Source organism: Carya illinoinensis, chromosome 10 (genome assembly GCF_018687715.1).
Source record: "Carya illinoinensis cultivar Pawnee chromosome 10, C.illinoinensisPawnee_v1, whole genome shotgun sequence".
Classification (NCBI taxonomy): domain Eukaryota; kingdom Viridiplantae; phylum Streptophyta; class Magnoliopsida; order Fagales; family Juglandaceae; genus Carya; species Carya illinoinensis.
Window position 1 is genome coordinate 28,534,227 of NC_056761.1, and position 18,691 is coordinate 28,552,917.

The window sequence follows — 18,691 nt, forward strand, 5'->3', positions numbered from 1 at the left end:
TTTTGTGGGCTCAATTTCAAGTTCAATTCATATTGTTGGGCCTTTGGGCTAATTTACAGTTTTTTAAGGAGATGTCCAGTTGTATTTCTTTTAATAATGAAGGTAATGCCACAGCATCCCTATTATTTAAAAGAATACATATAAAAAAAAAAATGGAATCTCATTGTAATTAAATCATAGGTTTTAAGGATTTATCCCTACAAGGAAATCTTTAATTTTTGTGATTTAATTAGTATAAGAAAATGATTTTCGGTATTAACAGTTAAATTTATCTTCTGCCTACAGGTGTAGATAGTTTTATTTGTTAATATTTGGAATAATTTGTCTTATAAATAAAGATGAGTAAATTTATGCTGTTTTGCAACCTTTTCTCACAGGAAGGTTAAAATTTACTTGAATTCATAGCATTAAAGTTTTTCTTGGTTTTGCAGCTGTTGTACCACAATCTTTAGCTGATGGTGTTTATTTTATTCCAATACTTGATGGTACTAATTTTTCTGACTGGAAAGATTCGGTTCAATTTACCTTGGGGTATATGGATCTTGACTATGCACTCCGTGTGGAGCAACCACCTGCTGCCACGGATACGGATGCACAGGAAGTTATTGAAAATCGCCAATGGTGGGAGCGATCTAATCGCCTAAGTCTAATGCTCATAAAGTCTCGCATGAGTAAGAGCATTAGAGGTTCTATTGGTGATTGCGCTATAATTAAGGAATTAATGCAGGCAATTGAGGAACAGTTTGTTCGCTCTGACAAGGCTTTAGCTAGCACTCTTATCAGGCAATTCACTACTAAAGCTTTCGACAGTTCTAAGGGTATGCGTGCATACATTACAGAAATGAGAGATATTGTTTCTCAACTTAAGGGCTTAAAGATAGAGATATCTGAGCCATTCTTGGTCCATTTCATCCTTGACTCATTGCCATCTGAGTATGGACCTTTCAAGATCTCTTATAACACACATAAGGAAAACTGGTCAGTTACGGATCTTCTGACCATGTGTGTGCAAGAAGAGGAAAGGATGAAGCATGATCGACCTGAAAGTGCAAATATGGTCGTGAATGATAAAGTTAAGACCGAGAAGGGCCAAAGTGGACCTCAAAAGAAAAGGAAGCATAATGTGCCATCAAAATCCAATGGATCTAATGGCAAAAAGGTGACCTGCTTCTTTTGCAAGAAAGAGGGACATGTAAAGAAGAGTTGCATCAAGTATAAAGAGTGGCTTGAAAAGAAAGGTAGCTCTATATCTCTTGTGTGTCATGAATCTTTTTTCATTGATGCTCCTAAAAATTCATGGTGGATTGACTCTGGTTCTTCAATTCATATTGTGAATACATTGCAGGGTTTTCTCACCAGAAGGAAACCAACAACAAGTGAACTTTGGGTTTTCACCGGAAATAAAGGGCGTTCACAAGTTGTTGCAGTTGGAGTTTTTAGAGTGATTCTCAAATCGGGACATGTTTTGGATTTAAATAATGTTTTTTATATTCCAGAATTTTGTAGAAATTTAATTTCTGTTTCCAAACTTGTTATCAAAGGATACAGTTTCCTTTTTGAAAATGTTATGACTGTTTTTAAGAATAAAATTCCTGTTGGTTCTGGAACTTTAGTTGATAACCTTTTTAAATTAGATATTCATCCCGATTTTGAAGAGAATTATCTCTCTCTGCATTCAGTTGGCATTAAGAGAAACCTTTTGAATGAAAAATCTTCTCTATTATGGCATAAGAGATTGGGACACATCTCTTAGAGAGGATGAGACGGTTAGTAAAAGAAGGGGTCCTACAGGATCTTGATTTTACTGACTTCAAGAATTGTGTGGACTGCATAAAGGGCAAGCAGACCATCAATAATTCTAAAGGTTCAAGAAGGAGCTCAAGTGTTCTTGAGATTATACACACAGATATATGTGGACCATTTTCTACCCCTTGCCTGAATGGTCAGAGATATTTTATCTCATTTATTGACGACTATTCTAGGTATATGTATCTTTATCTTCTGAATGAGAAGGCTCAAGCACTAGATGTTTTCAAAGCCTATAAAGCAGAAGTAGAGAATCAAAGTGAAAAGAAAATCAAGATCGTAAGATCTGATAGAGGAGGGGAATATTATGGTAGGTACACAGAATATGGACAAATTAAGGGTCCATTTGCAAATTTCCTTCAGGAAGAAGGCATTGTTGCCCAATATTCAATGCCTGGTACACCATCACAAAATGGTGTTGCAGAAAGAAGGAATCGTACGCTAATGGATATGGTAAGGAGCATGATTAGTAAATCTAATATGCAATTTTCCTTGTGGAGTGAAGCTCTTAAAACTGCAGTGTATATATTTAATAGGGTTCCATCCAAATCTGTCTCTAAGACACCTTTCGAGTTGTGGAAAGGGTGGAAACCTAGTTTAAATCATATACACATATGGGTTTGTCCTGCTGAAGTTAGGATTTATAATCCTAACATAAAGAAGTTAGATCCAAGGACAACTAGCGGTTTCTTTATTGAGTATTCAAATAACTCCAAAGGATATAGATTTTATTGTCCCAATAATAGCCCTCGAATTGTTGAATCTAAAAATGCAAAATTTCTTGAGGATGTTGAACCTAGTGGGAGTGTGAATCCTCAAGAGGTCACTTTTGAGGAAACACCTGAACATGCTACTTTGCCTTCTTTTGGAGAAAGAATGGTTGTCTTAAGGCAAAATAGATCGCAAGATCATGTAATGACACCAATTCAAGTACAACATGCTCCCGTAAATGAGGTTCAATCTGAAATTATTCCGCATTTACAGTCTGAGCCAATTGAGTCATCTCCAAATGATGAAGTAATGGCTCTAAGAAGATCCTCAAGAATACGTAGGCCTGCTATTCCAGATGATTACATTGTATACCTAACTGAGTCTGATTTTGACATTGGACTTCCGGAAGACCCAATTACGTTTTCACAAGCCATGAGTGGAGATAAATCTACACTTTGGTTGGATGCCATGAAAAATGAGTTAGAATCCATTTATAAGAACCAAGTCTGGGATCTCGTCGAATTACCAGAAGGGGCGGCAACAGTTGGCTGCAAATGGGTTTTTAAAACCAAACGAGATTCTTCTGGTAATGTCGAACGATATAAGGCTAGACTTGTCGCTAAAGGATTCACTCAGAAGGAAGGCATTGATTATCATGAAACCTTCTCTCCGGTCTCTAAGAAGGATTCGTTGAGGATAATCATGGCTTTAGTAGCTCATTTTGATTTGGAGTTACATCAAATGGATGTGAAAACGGCTTTTCTTAATGGGGATCTTGATGAAGTGGTATACATGAAACAACCTGAAGGTTTCAGTAACGACAGTCAGAAAGTATGTAAATTGAAGAAGTCTCTTTATGGACTAAAACAAGCTTCCCGTCAATGGTATTTAAAGTTTCACAAGATTATTATCTCATACGGTTTTATCGAGAATCTTGTTGATCAATGTATATACTTTAAAGTCAGTGGGAGCAAATACATTTTCTTAGTCCTATATGTAGACGATATTCTTCTTGCAAGCAGTGATTTGGGATTGTTACATGAGACTAAACAATTTCTCTCCCAAAACTTTGAAATGAAGGATATGGGTGAAGCCTCTTATGTTATTGGCATAGAGATTCACAGAGACAGGAAACAAAGAGTCTTAAGACTGTCTCAAAAGGCCTACATTGAAAAAGTTTTACAGAGATTCGGTATGAAAGATTGTAAAGCCTCTGTAGCTCCCATAATCAAAGGTGATAAATTTCATAAAGGACAATCACCTGAAAATGCATTGGAACAAGAGCAGATGAAAAGTGTACCTTATGCATCTGCAGTGGGTAGCTTGATGTATGCTCAAGTTTGTACCCGTCCAGACATATGTCTAGCAGTTGGATTATTGGGTCGCTATCAAAGTAACCCAGGACTTCAACATTGGATAGCTGCAAAGAAGGTGATGCGGTATTTGCAATGAACCAAGAATTACATGCTAACCTACAGGCATACAGAAAATTTACAAGTGGTTGGCTATTCAGATTCGAATTTTGCCGGTTGTGTAGACACCAGAAAGTCTACTTCTGGATATATCTTTCTTCTTGCTGAAGGAGCTATATCTTGGAAGAGTACGAAGCAATCTATAGTTGCTACGTCTACAATGGAGGCAGAATTCATTGCGTGCTATGAAGCAACGACACAAGCCATATGGTTGAAGAATTTTAGTTCTGGTCTTAAAATTGTCGATTCCATTCAAAGACCAATAAAGATTCTTTGTGATAATACCGCTGCAGTGTTCTTCTCAAAGAACAATAAGAGCGGAAGCAGAAGCAAGCATATTGACATAAAGTATTTAAGTGTGAGAGAGAGCATCAAATATAATGTGGTGTATATTGAGCACACCAATACAGACTTGATGTTAGCTGATCCAATGACCAAAGGTTTACCGGTAAAACAGTTTCAAGGTCATGTGGATCGTATGGGCCTAACTAAAGTGTAATCTCTCATGTTACTATATAGAATAAAGTTGAATTCAGTTTTAGTTTTGCGCATAAAGTAAAGAATTCGTCATATCCATTGGGTGATTAAGTTGGACCCGAATGACTTTTAATAGTTGTTCATAAAGTATTTTTAAGGGATACTATGTATTGTGACACATGGAAGGGAAATGTTCACTATAAAGAGCACTACCACCATGGTTCGTATATAGGATACCTTAACAGAATTAAGGGCATTATTTTGGCCATTTCAGTTTTACCTATTAAGTGAACCAAGTGGGAGAATGTTAGACTTTTGGTTTTCCTAGAAAACCTTTGTCTTCCCTAAAGTGGTTCACTTCATCTAAGATGATACACTTCATCTATCAAGCATAGGTAATTGCCCTTCATAAATAAAGTGGTGACCCTTGCTATTTTGTGATGGATGGAATAATGAGGGTAGCCTAAAGGTTGTAGGAGTAATAAATGAGGGTCCCTAGTCTTGCCTATATAAAGGGGCTTGTGTTTTCCATTAGACTCACCCAAAAAAAAAAGTTCTAAGGCAAAAGACTAGAATTCCCTTCCCTGCAAAATCTCTAGTCTCTTTTGTAGATTTGAAGTTTTCCAGTTATCAAGCACAAATGGCCGGAGGTAAAAGATCCTATAGATCTTTTTATTCATTATAGCTTTTTCTTACAAGAAATACATGTATCTATAGTCATGGCAAGGAAATCGTCCTCTTAGTAAAACACAGTATATAAGAAGGCTAGTAGGTCGGGTGAAGGGTGAGGTACGAGCCTGTTCAGCTATTCTTTCTTGCCTTCTGCACCAGACTTTCTCACCTTCTTGCTTATTCACCTGACATAGAGTAAAAAGTCCTTTGATAACCTTGCGCGAATATGTATTTGCTAGGCTTTCTACATGGCGCAACTCATCCTTTTTTTGAACTAGGTACACTTTGTATACCTTGCCTCCTTACTTTCCACCAAAATAATGAAAGAATATCATCTTTGTCTTCCACTTGCCAAGAAAAGGCTATCTTCTTCTCATTCCCTTTTGTCCTCAGATGTGGTTTGTCCTCTTGCACTAGCGCAATCCTCAAATGCTTAGTTCTACCTAATTACATATTTTAACTACTCCAATGTTATTGCCCTAATTTTAGACATTAAATGTTTTAGCTATAAAGAAATTAAATTAAATTAAATTCATAAATTAATGTTATTAAATATAATATATTAGATTGTAAAATTACATACGGTCATTTAATTATACCAATATCAATCTCGCATTAGTTTTCTGGTAAGAGAATAGCCACGCGACGTACTAATATCACACGAATGTCACATGTTAGCGAATGCCAGGCTAGCAATCTTATTAAAAAAACTAAAAACATATCAATGGATTTAAAAAGTAATAATTAAAATACCCAATTTCACAGTTTTAAAAAAAAAAGTAAAATAGAAACAAGGAAAGAATTCATTAAAAGTTCAAAATAGAAAACAAAAAATAAATAATTATAATAATAATAACAAAAAACAACAACGCGTAAGGGATCCCTTTGTCCATAGGGGCGAAGCCGAATTTGTAAGATTTTGGACAATGGAAGGGATATTCTGTTCCCACTTCCTAAAGGGCCCATCGAGTATAATGAAAGTCTGGTAGTCAAATGCAAGCCCACGGATGAGTCTTGTGGATATATATTATGAATAATAGATAATATCTCTTATTAATAAAAAAGAAAATATAGCTATAAGTATAATTATATATTAATCTATATATTAATATGATGTGATTGGTCAAAAAGTAGATTTGATTGAAAATAATATTAATTTAAATTTTAAATATGAATAAATCAGTATTAATACACAGATTAATATATGACTGTGCTTGTATATAACAAAACTCCTAATAAAAAAAATGATTACTTTAATTAGTATATAGAGTCTTCAAAATATATTTTGAAAATTGATCATCATCACGTCACGTTTCTGTAAATAACATTTAAAGATAATATATTTATATTCTTTCATATATTTATATTGAGATTACTTTTCTAACTTTAGCATTGAAGGTCCAACCGGCATCTCTATCTTCCTCTCATTTCATTGCAAATATTCCATATAATTAGTAGTGTGAAACACGTCTTTAAAAGACCTGTTTGTAGGGTATGTAAGGTAGGGAAAGTGGTGTGATTATGATCACTAGCTAAGTTATCAAAACTGTGATTGGCCCTCAAATCATTGTATCATTTATAAGCTATTTAAATTTTAAAAGCTTACAGTTCAAGTCGAAAAAAAATAGTATTTTATTAAAGAATAAACAAAACAATCAAGCAAACCAGCTAAAGAGCCGTGCCTTTTCTTTTTTTTTTTTTTTTTTTTTTTTTTTTTTGTCTTTCAATCATAATGAATGGATTTTTTTGATAGAGAACTGGAATATAAAAACATCACACTTTTAATTAGTATTTTATATCAACTTAATTCTAATAAAACATCATGTTTTTAAGCTACAAAGGAACCCCCACAATCAGGATTGAGCAAGAAAGTCAAAGCTTCAATCAACATTATCGTTAAAATTATTCCGTAGCGCAATAAAGAATATTTATTAAGAACAGACAATACGCAAGGAGGGGGGGGGTTAAAAAAGTGGGACCCTCCCATCGACATTTTTTTATTATGATCCTTTCATGTCTTTATCCCGTTGATCGGTCGATCAATCATACCTTTGTTTTAGAGAGGAAAGGGAATAGGCAAAGAGAGCATTATACCTTCGTGGATGCCAGATTCTATTACCTATATATAGGCCGAAAGGTCTGTTTCATTGTAGACCCAATAGTAAAAAACTGTTTAGATTAAAAATAATATTCTCGATTTTTTTTTAATTTTTAAAATAATAATAATATTAAAAAATAATATTTTATTTAAAATCAATTCATCTTATCTTATTATCTCAACAACTCTTAAGTGTCCATTAACAAAAAAATAAATATATAGCTTTTTATAATTATATTTTAAAACAGAATATTTTTATAATGTTACCTTTTTTTTATAAGTTGTTTAAATCAAATGAAAGAGTTCAACCCGAAAGACTTGGGGATCTTCACTTTTCTTTAAAAATTATATTTTCTTTCTTGGAATGCTGCTTTTTCTAAACTCGTGTGATTTCATTGCCAAGGGTCCTTTCTAACTTTGTGCTATTTTTGTGATCAATATATGAATATATATTATATTTAGTGTTATATGTATTTATAATTTTATTAATAATTTTATATATAAAACTCATTTTATCATTTTTTTTAATTTTAAATTTTATAATTTTTAACATTTCAATAACTAATGTCTGAAAAATAAAACTTTTCAGATTCCAACTCAACCTGTTCATATCATAACCATTTAAAAGAAATTAAAAACTTGAAAAGAATAAAAAAAGAATATGTGATTTGATTTATACCATAAAAAGGTTGTCCGATGGATGGGTGGTACAAAAATTTTTAAGTAATTTAACAAAAAATAAATAAATAATCATTTTCAAGTAATTAATTTCATTACATAAATAGGGTTTCAAGTAATTCTGTGATTGGGACGCGATACTCATCCTAGATTCCTACTCGAAGAGTCGAAACATATCCGTCGGCAGAGCTAAAATATCTTAGTTATTGACTTTGTCCCTTATTGTTCTCGAAAGTTCATTACCTACATCCAAAAAAAAAAAGACAAGAAGATATTCTCTCAAATAATATAATTTAATAGAGGAATTCTGGCGTATCTAAGTATTATTTATGTACAATTTTTTTTAAAATAATAATATTTTTAATTTTATAAAATTATATTATTTTTATATAAATATTTCTTATTTAAAATAAAAATAAAAAGTTATATGCAATGAGAAATTTTTCATATGAATCTAAATTTTATGTAAATTTAATATAATAATATTAGATACAGTCGTATAATATATAAGTATTAAATAATTATTTAAAAAATTGATTTATTATTAAAAATAATTATTTTTTTATAAATTTCATATATATTTATTTCACAAATATAAATATTATTCTTGAATCTAATAGACTAGATTATCTGCAGAATGGATTGGAGTCCACGAAGAGGAAGGAAAAAGTGAAGTGGGAAAAGGCAAAGAAAGGACAAAGGGTGAGGTCCTTTCGAATAATAAAAGTAGCACAAGGCCATATGCACCCCCCCAACTCTTGAGTACAGAACTTTCACGTGTTGCGCTGCATGTCAGTTCATCCTGATTTAAGACAGGGGAATCTCTAGGCCCAACCACCCACTCGCTGTAAAGCTGCTCTTGTTGGGTTTGATACACACATACACACATCAGGAGTCGTACCCCCACCTCCCCGTCTCCAAACGTGGGATTACCTAAAACTCGGATTTAAGTAAAATGACCATTAACTTACCCCTCTTTTATAATAATATTATATTATATAAAAATTAGTTTTAGATTCTTAAGAAATTACAAGAGTGCCGTAGATTCACTTTGTAATTCTTATTTATAAATAATTTTTGTATAAGTAAATTTATAAATTAATATAATTTGGTGTGATTTATTATATATATTATATCTTAATGTTTTTTTTAGTTTTTTTATTGTTAATTTAAATAAAAAATAATTTGTTTGTTAGATGTTTGTTTGTAGAGGTTAAGTCATCTCTTTTATGAAGGGTGAGCTGAGTATTTGTTTAGGTATAGAAAATATCAATAATAGTGAAGAATAGACTAGTTACAAAAGAACATAATATACTAATAGTTTTAAATATAATACTTTATTTTATGATGTCATATTTAATATGAGAATATTATAAAATATATACGGTCATAGATATAAATTTTTTTTTAAGGATGAATTACGACACTTTTCCTTAAAAAATACACTTAAATTTATTTATTTTTTTATCTATTTATAAATCTTTGGTTATGCACAGTACTACGTACATCATTCATCAGTAGAAACAATAACGCTAGTATTAAAAGTAAATCAGTATATGTTTACATACAAATGAAATGACTTTTAGTCCAGAATCTATACCAGCCTTTGTGATTAAAATCCTTGTTTAATAACGAAATGTGAAAAAAATAAAAATACAAAAAAAAAAAAAAAAGAAAAGAAAAACGTGGAAGAAAGCAAGGAAATTAAAGGATACTCTTGAAAAAGACAAGCTCATGCGCCTGTTAATTGTTATACAATATCCAAAGACAATGGAATTAATTTTTAAGAGCAAAAATATAGCATGAGTAGCAAACTCTATCCAAAAAAAAAAATTATTCATCATCTTCACACACCACATATTATATTTTCTTTTCTCTTATTAAATTTGTAATATATTGTTATCCAGATGACTAATACAAGAGATAAGTGAATTGAGTTGTATTTAAAAATTAACAATTATAAATCAAATACACAATATAAAATATAAACAAAATACGAAATAGCAATAAATAAAAAGAGTAAAAGTAAAAGAGAAGCAAACTCAATATATTAACGAGGTTCAGTTCCACTGTCTACGTCCTCGCATCAAGTTACTCTTTAACAATCTTCAAATTCACTATTCAACCTCCCTCAAGTAAAGGTAGAAACTTATTACACGTTTGAACAATACCGCTACAAAGAATTTGTATAGAACAACTTCTACACTTGCAATCACCTTACACAAGTGATTCAACTATTTCGTGTGTAGAATATTTCTACACGCACAAGAGTTATACACACCTTTTTACTGATACAAGAACTGATAGTGGGTAGGTTATCAGAGAACACTCCTCAATGAATGAAATAAGAACAATACAGTGCAAACTATATCTCTTTCAAAATGAATAAGGGTTAAGGCTCAATGCTTAGAAAAGAGAGAATGAAAAATTTGAATGAATATTATATGCTCATCTTAAATGATCTATTTATAGACATATGAGATTTCATATTTAAATATAAAAAGATTCATATGTCAAAGATAACATCATTCACTCTTTCAAAAAATTCAAATAAAAACTTCTTTGTTTTCAATTGTCAAAGATAATATCATTTATTTTTAAAAAAATTCAAATAAAAGTTTCTTCTTTTTCATTTATAAAAAACAACATCATTCAATTTTCAAAAATCTCAAATCTAATCTTTTTATTTTTCACATATGCCAAAAGGAGTATTATTTACTTTTCAAAATTTTCAAACAAAGTCATCTACCTTTTTCGTAAGTCAAAAAGGACATCAATTTCTTTTAAAAATATTCAAATAAAGCATGCATATGTGAAAGATGACAATCAATTATCTTTAATATTTTCAAAAATCAAACCTTTAATTATGTCCTGCATATATGAAAAATGACAATCAATCATCTTTCAAAATTTTCAAATTTAATTTTCAAAATATTCATGCACATGTGAAAAATATATTTTAATACTTTATGATAAAATATTAATTTTGAGTCTTAATCCTAATTTCAAATTTTTAAAAGATTTACAATATTACTTTATGAGTTTTAATATGAACTTGTTCCCTTCTTGCTTATGTTTGGTTCCTTGATGTGCTTAATTCTATTGTGTAGACAACTTGAACTTGAGACTCCTTTATTCTTTGAATTCATTAATTATCATTAAAACTTATATGTAAATATATAATTATACAAAATTTGAAATCTTGGATTCAACATATATGAATTATAAGTAGAAGGATTTAATTAATTTAAATAAATTAAAATAAAATAAAAATAAAAATAATTATGATGTGTGACTTGCAGAGATGATGAGCAGTAATATTATATAGAGAAATATTGTTATCATTATAAGATTACAAGTTCATGGATAAATTCTTAGCATTGCTAGCTGCTTATCACAATGTTATATAAAAGAAGAAAAATTTTCTTGCAAGTAGAGTTCGTTCATCAATATACACAACAATATTAATACGTAAAATATATGTTTAACGAAATGATTTGAATTAAAGACGGAAATAATTTTTATTAGATAAGAGATTTTTCTCTTCTCTCAAATTTTTTTTTATATTTTTTGATTAAAAAGATTATTGATGTGTGAATTAGTGCATAAACTTAATTGTACCTAACAAAACTCATAAAATAATTAAAGATCTACTTATAAAGAAAAACTAAACTTAAGAATTCTTGAAAAGGTTTAATTAAAATATGTACGACCGTTCATACAATGACCAAAATAATGATCCACAGTTTCTAATCCTTTAGAAACCAATAAAGTAATTATGCAAAAATAAATTTATAAATTAATGTAATTTAATGTGATAATCATATTATAGATTTTATCATAAAATTCATATTAATTTATAAATTTATTTTTCATTAATCTCTTAAATGTACTAGCAGTTCTCTTCTTTCAATAGTCTGTCAGACCAGGCAGCTGCTCGTGAGTTTGGTTGATGAAAAAGGAGTCGTAGACAATTCCCGCTAGTCCACCACCGATAAGAGGCCCAGCCCAGTACACCCAGTGGTTCTCCCAGGACCAACTCACCAAGGCGGGACCGAACGACACTGCTGGGTTCAGGGAAGCTCCATCAAACGCACCACCCGCTAGAATGTTAGCACCCAGGATAAATCCGATGGCAATGGGGGCGATAACTCCCAGATTACCCTTCTTTGGGTCGAGTGCAGTGGCGTAGACTGTGTAAACTAAACTAAAAGTCATCACAATCTCGAAGACGAAGGCGTTCCAGGGGCTCACTCCTGAAGACAGAGAGAATGCACTGGTGGTCTGCTAGGCACGTACAATAACAAAGTATAAAGTTACAATTAGATACAACTATCAAAGTATTGTGTTAAGCAGCATTAAGCATGAAATTATCAATGATTATAATCTCACCAAGCCGCCGGTGGAGAACTTAAGAAGCAGGCAAGCAACGGTGGACCCAAGGAGCTGGGCTATCCAGTATAGGATGCCACGCAAGAGGGTGATGTTACCACCGATGAAGGCGCCAAAGGTGACAGCCGGGTTGACGTGGCCACCAGAGATGTTGGCGGAGACTGAGACGGCGACAAAAAGACCGAAAGCGTGGGCCAGGGCAGCGGCCACAAGCCCAGCTGGGGTAGTCGAGCTGTCGTTTGTTAGCTTGTTAAACGCCATGCCCGAGCCTTCGCCGGCAAACACAAAAATGAGCGTCGAGATGAACTCTGCCAAAGCAGCCTTCAAGGCATCTGGGTGCATGGCCTCCTGGGGCCTACCCACGGCAATGTTCCGGACCGGCATGGTTGTCTCGACCGGAGGATTTGGGGGATAATTAAGCTGTGTGTTTGAGGACTTAGGTGCTGCTCTCCGCTTCTCGGCCAGTGCACTTGCACACTTATATTGAACGTGCCGAGGCCTTACTATCTGCCTGCAACTTGTGTGATTGGTGGACAGGCTGAGACATACTCGGATAACGATTTACTTTTTGGTTTTTCATATTTTGTTTTGTTTGTGGGAGAACAGATCTACCCATCATTCCTAATCTTTACAGCAAAGCAATTTTGTATTAGTTACCGGAATTATTGCCACGTGTACACGTTGGATAAGGGATATGTAACACGTGGTATTAGAGAAACTTTGTTTGCTTTTGCTTTTAAATAATTTTGACTTAAAGATTATACAATTTAGACGTTTAAGTGAGATAAAATAAAATAAAATAAAATATTTTATTAAAAATTAATTAAAATATTATTAAAATATTAATTTTTGATATTAATTTTAAAAAATTAAATTATTTAATATATTTTATATAAAAATTTTAAAAAATTATAATCATTATATAAGATAAGATAATTTGATTTTAGATATTTATAGTTTTTTTTTTTTTAATTTTTCCTTATAGTTTGAGTACCCATAAATTGCAACCACACAATAATATATGCATATTTATCAATAATAATAAATGTCTATCGTATTACTACAGTAATAAATGGTAAATTCTAATTTCGTTTTTTTTCGTGTATATGAAGATTTACATTATTTTACATTCCGTGTAAAAATTTACACTGGTTTACATTCCGTAGAAAGCGATTGCAGTCGTCGACTACACGAACACCGTCGTACAACCGCATCATGCACACCAGAGAGAGAGATATGAGGCAATGGATTTGGCCATCAATCACGCAAGGCTGAGGATGAACGAGGCGCTGATGCCTCTGTTACTGAGGCTCGACTCGGTACTCGGTGTTGATCCGTTGTTGAGGGGCGCGAGGAGGAAGGTGAGCTGTCAAATCGTGGGGTTGCAGGAGATAGTGGACGCGATTTCAAAAGTTTTGTCATCGGAACCCACGAATACATGGCATTGGAGGTCGTATCCAGTGGATCGCACCAAAACGCTGTTGATTGGTAGACAAAGATCTGGTTTTACACCTAGGATTGAAGCACGGAGCCACCGTCACCGTTGTATCGTGCAAGGGAATGAAGAAGAAGAAAGAGAATGGACTAATAACGAAAATGAAGAAGAAAGCAACGAGAATGAAGAAGAAAATGGAAACGATGCAGGAGAGAAGAAGAAAGAGGAAGAAAAAGGAGCCCTAATATCCTCTAAACAACGCCATTTTGGAGGGATCCACTGGGCTGGGTTTAAGTGCTACGGGCTGGTCTAAGCTTGAAGGAAATTTAACCCAAATCACAATAAAAACCCACTAAAATAAAGCCAACTCAGAAAATAAGGTTCTAAGAAAGTAAAAAAGATACAATAAAAATAATTAAAAGCCAAGTAAAAACAATACAACTCTATATTAAAGTAAAATATTTAAAATCCAATAATAGAATATTTAAAGCATAGAGTAATTTAAATACAAAATAATAAATAATAACAAGAAAGCACATTAAAATAATTTACATTACTTAAAATCATAAATGAACCCAACAAATAATACATTAAATTTAAAATAAAAGAGTCATAAAGCATAATAAATAAAATAATCTTTCCATACAAATACACATAAAAAGAAAAATACATAATAAAAAAAATAAATAAGAGCTAAATAAAAACACTACAACTCAATATTAATAAAATAAAATAATTAAAGTCTAACATTAAACTAATTTAAAATAAAGATCAATTTAAATGTAAAACAATAATTAATAATAAGAAAACATATCAAAATAAATTTCACAACTTAAAATTCATAAAATAAATTTTTTCATTCCTATAGTTTCTATACTATACATAAAATATTTCAATTTTAAATTATAATAAAATACTAATTATTTTTTTATTTTTGTAAATTAATTATTTACACATTTATTCATTCTTTAATCCCATTAAATATTTAACATATAGGAGCATCTGCCATTTATAGAGACTGTTGCAGTACAAGTTTCAAAAAAATAGTAGATGATTCAACTTGCTATAGATTCAAAAATATTTAATTAGCAATAACACAAAAATTTCAATATTCTCTCTATTGGTCATATGTAATACAGCTGAGAACTATAATGATCATGAAAAAAAAAATATTCTATTTGTATTTCTATTTTTTTGTTTAAATTTATTCTAAACAAATTTTTATATAAAACAATAAAAAAACATAACTAAACAAACGTGCACTGCACGTTTAGCCTCCACTAATATATATATATATGTATGTATTTATTTGTAGAGTTTTTGGGATGAATAGGAAATCTGCGTTGCTTTCCCTTTTGCTAGATGCAGTTGCTATAATATATAAAAAAAATGATATTTACAGTTATGATTGTACAAGCGACGTGTAATCATTTTAAAAAAAATGAATTAATATGAAACTCACATGAAAAAAAATTAACTTTTTAATCGTAGATTTCACTTTTTTTCAAAACAATTACGCAATATTTACAATTCTACGACTGTATATAGCATTGCTCAATATATAATTGGCCGCGCAAAAAGAAAATAATCATCTCCATTCTACAATATTTCTTGTTTTCAATTACATCAACAGATACAATGAACATATTTAAGTAATTAATTATGTAACAAAATCTCAATTAATTTTCATCAAATCACCTAGCCTTATCCGAAATGACAAACTCGGGATCCATGAAACAGTGATATATGAAAAATGCTTGATTGACTTTTAAATATGAAAAATGATAAATTAAAGCATTAATAGGCCAATATTTATTCCTATTAGGCTCCTTCCTTATAGCAGTCTCGTTGGATTATTACATCTAAAGGTAAGTATACTTTTTAATTATAAAATAGAAAATTCATTTATAATAGATTAATCATTAACAAATTTTGTAACTTTTAATTACAATAATTGTAAAGAAAATATCAAATTTAATATTTACTGTTCATATATCAAATATTTATTTTATTATTTTTTTTATAACTCTTCCTATCTTTTCTCTCTATCTACGTCTATAAATTTCTATAAATTTCTTTAAATTAAATAATAAAATATGATAAAATAAAATAAATTCATAATTAATAATTAAAATATAATATAATAAAATAAATTAACAATTAAAAAAATTAAATATTTTTTAAATTATTAATTATTTATTACTATATAATAAATAAATAAATATTTAATATAAAAATTTGATGTGAATAGTTAAATTTAAATTTATTTTATATTATTTTATTATTATATAATAAAAAAATAACTATTCAAACTTTTGTAAATAAAATACTTAAAATTTAAATTTATCTTAAATTATCCTTTATACATGCCCAATCCGTTAACAATGCCCTAACACTTGAGTGCCATTAATGCAGAGCAGCGGAAGCTAAGGCAACGCCTATCGTCTCAAGATCCTTCAAATAAAAAAAACAAAGAAGGAAAGGAACAACTCTTGAAGATCGAACGGTTGACGTGAAACAATACTGACAACAATTTGTCTAACACGCGCGATTCAACCTACACCACGTAGCAATAATAAAAGAAGCAGAGCAAACAAAAAGAAAGAACAGTGTTATAAAGGCGAAATTACGAAGGACTGGTATCATGCAACAGAAGCAAAATAACATAAAGCACAGCCCTATCTTCAGAACCACAAAGATGACTTCTAGGGAAAAACAACAGTGGTTATGACATCCATGATGATGCTGAAAAAAAGGGAAAGTTACATTGACGAACTAAACACAACTCCAACTCTAAAGACGAAGTACGTACAGCAATAAAAGCCGCGCCCCTGTTTATTTGATACCCAAAATAAGACATCGTTTCTTTCGTTGTTCAATACTTCAATCAGTAGTCTGGCGGGGGCAGCTGCTCGTGAGTGTGGCTTATGAAAACCAACTCGTACACTAGTCCGGCGATCGCAGCACCGATGAGAGGCCCTGCCCAGTAGACCCAGTGGTTATGCCAGGACCAGCTCACCAGCGCGGGCCCAAACGACACGGCAGGGTTCATTGAAGCTCCGTCGAACGCACCGCCCGCCAGAATATTAGCTCCCACGATGAAACCGATTGCAATGGGGGCGATGATCCCCAAACTACCTTTCTTTGGATCAACGGCGGTGGCGTAGACTGTGTAAACTAAACCAAACGTCATTACGATCTCGAAGATGAAGGCGTTCCAAACGCTAACTCCTGAGGACAGGGAGAAAGCACTGGTGGTCTGCCATGAACAATAACGAAGCCCAAATCAAGATTAAACAACCACATACATGACTCTGTAACTTAGGGAAATGAAAAAACGAAATAAATAAAACCATCGATGACTATGATCTCACCAAGCCGCCGGTGGAGAACTTAAGAAGCAGGCAAGCAACAGTGGATCCGAGGAGCTGGGCGATCCAGTAAAGGATGCCACGCAGGAGGGTGATGTTACCACCGACGAAGGCGCCAAAGGTGACAGCCGGGTTGACATGGCCACCAGAGATATTGGCAGAGACCGAGACGGCGACGAAAAGACCGAAAGCGTGGGCCAGGGAAGCAGCCACAAGCCCAGCCGGGGTAGTGGAGCCGTTGTCTGTGAGTTTGTTGAAGGCCATGCCGGATCCTTCGCCGGCAAATACGAAAATGAGTGTAGAGATGAACTCGGCCAACGCAGCCTTCAAGGCTTCCGGGTGAGTAGCCTCTTGAGGCCTACCCACGGCAATATTCCGGATCGGCATGATTGTCTGGACGGAGATCGAATCGGAGGATTTTGAGCTCACGACCGTCGCGCGTGTTGCTTCTAGGTACTACTGCTCTCCGCTTCTCAGCTGATGCTGCACTTATATTGACGGTTCCGGTTTAAAGGAAGGAAGATTAAATTGATTAATAGAGGTTAATAGAAAGGTGATTGGTGGACAGGCTGTGAAATACTCTTGAATAATTATGTACATTACTTTTTCTTGAGCTTTCACATTCTGTAGGCCAGCAACTTGCCATCACGCCATTTCTGTTCCTGCAGCAGTGCACTATGGTATTAGCTGCCCGAATTATTGCCACGTGTACATGATTTAGATCTCAATTATTAAAAAATCACATCATTCAAAAGGATAAGATTGATAACTATTTCAAGCAAGTATTATTTATTTACATGAACAAAAGGTACAAAGGATTTTTATTTTTTAGAGATAGAAAACAAAATGAATGAATACAGTAATGAAACTCTTCTAAATCAATCATAACATTAATGACACTTGAAGCATAATTACTTAATTAAATATGGGTAGCCATGTTACAGTTACCCCCTTTACGGTTCACTGACCGTTGATCACAAGAAGTCAGAGACTTGTTGATTTCTAATATGAACATATCAACGAGTGTCATCTACTTCTTACTCCTAGGGATACAAAAAGATTCGGTTGAGCATCTTAATAAATATTGGTACTTTTTTTTTAAAGTAATAAACATCCATACTTAGACTGTAAAATCATAGTTGAGAGTTTGACCAATTGGAATACACTGTGTTCCACATATTTAAATTTCTTAGAGTTTTTGCCGAATTTTAATGTAGAGAAATATATATATATATATATATATAATGATTTTTATAACTTTTATAAATTATAATTGTCCCAGTAAATAATATTAAATTGTTAATAAGTATTGTGAACCCAATTTATTAAAAAAGAATGGATGAAAAAGAAAGGAAAATTTTTTGGTAATGAAAAGAGGGCATTATAATATAATAGAGTGGCAATAATGGAAATGGACGATGGTTCGTAGTGGGGGAAGGGATTTTGGATTTTGACATCGGAAGTCGCAAGGGAGCGCCTTCTTGAATGTTCTTGCTAGATCCAATAGATAAATATTATTCATGTAGATAAATCCAAAGGTAAAAATATAAAATATTAAAAAATAATCTTTGTAGCATAG

The 18,691-nt window shown here is 32.2% G+C and overlaps 2 protein-coding genes across 2 annotated transcripts; both read right to left on the minus strand.

Moving 5' to 3' along the window:
• Positions 1-11,582: 11,582 nt before the first annotated feature.
• On the minus strand, positions 11,583-12,822 carry LOC122278144 (aquaporin TIP1-1-like). The gene is made up of 2 exons (XM_043088245.1): positions 12,307-12,822; positions 11,583-12,198 (listed from the first exon to the last, which is right to left on the minus strand). The coding sequence occupies exons 1-2, from the start codon at positions 12,688-12,690 to the stop codon at positions 11,824-11,826; spliced, it is 759 nt and encodes a 252-aa protein (XP_042944179.1). The 5' UTR covers positions 12,691-12,822; the 3' UTR covers positions 11,583-11,823.
• Positions 12,823-16,333: 3,511 nt separating this feature from the next.
• Positions 16,334-17,636, minus strand: LOC122279575 (aquaporin TIP1-1). Its single transcript, XM_043090272.1, has 2 exons — positions 17,116-17,636; positions 16,334-17,000 (listed from the first exon to the last, which is right to left on the minus strand). The coding sequence occupies exons 1-2, from the start codon at positions 17,497-17,499 to the stop codon at positions 16,629-16,631; spliced, it is 756 nt and encodes a 251-aa protein (XP_042946206.1). The 5' UTR covers positions 17,500-17,636; the 3' UTR covers positions 16,334-16,628.
• Between the last annotated feature and the right edge of the window lie 1,055 nt (positions 17,637-18,691).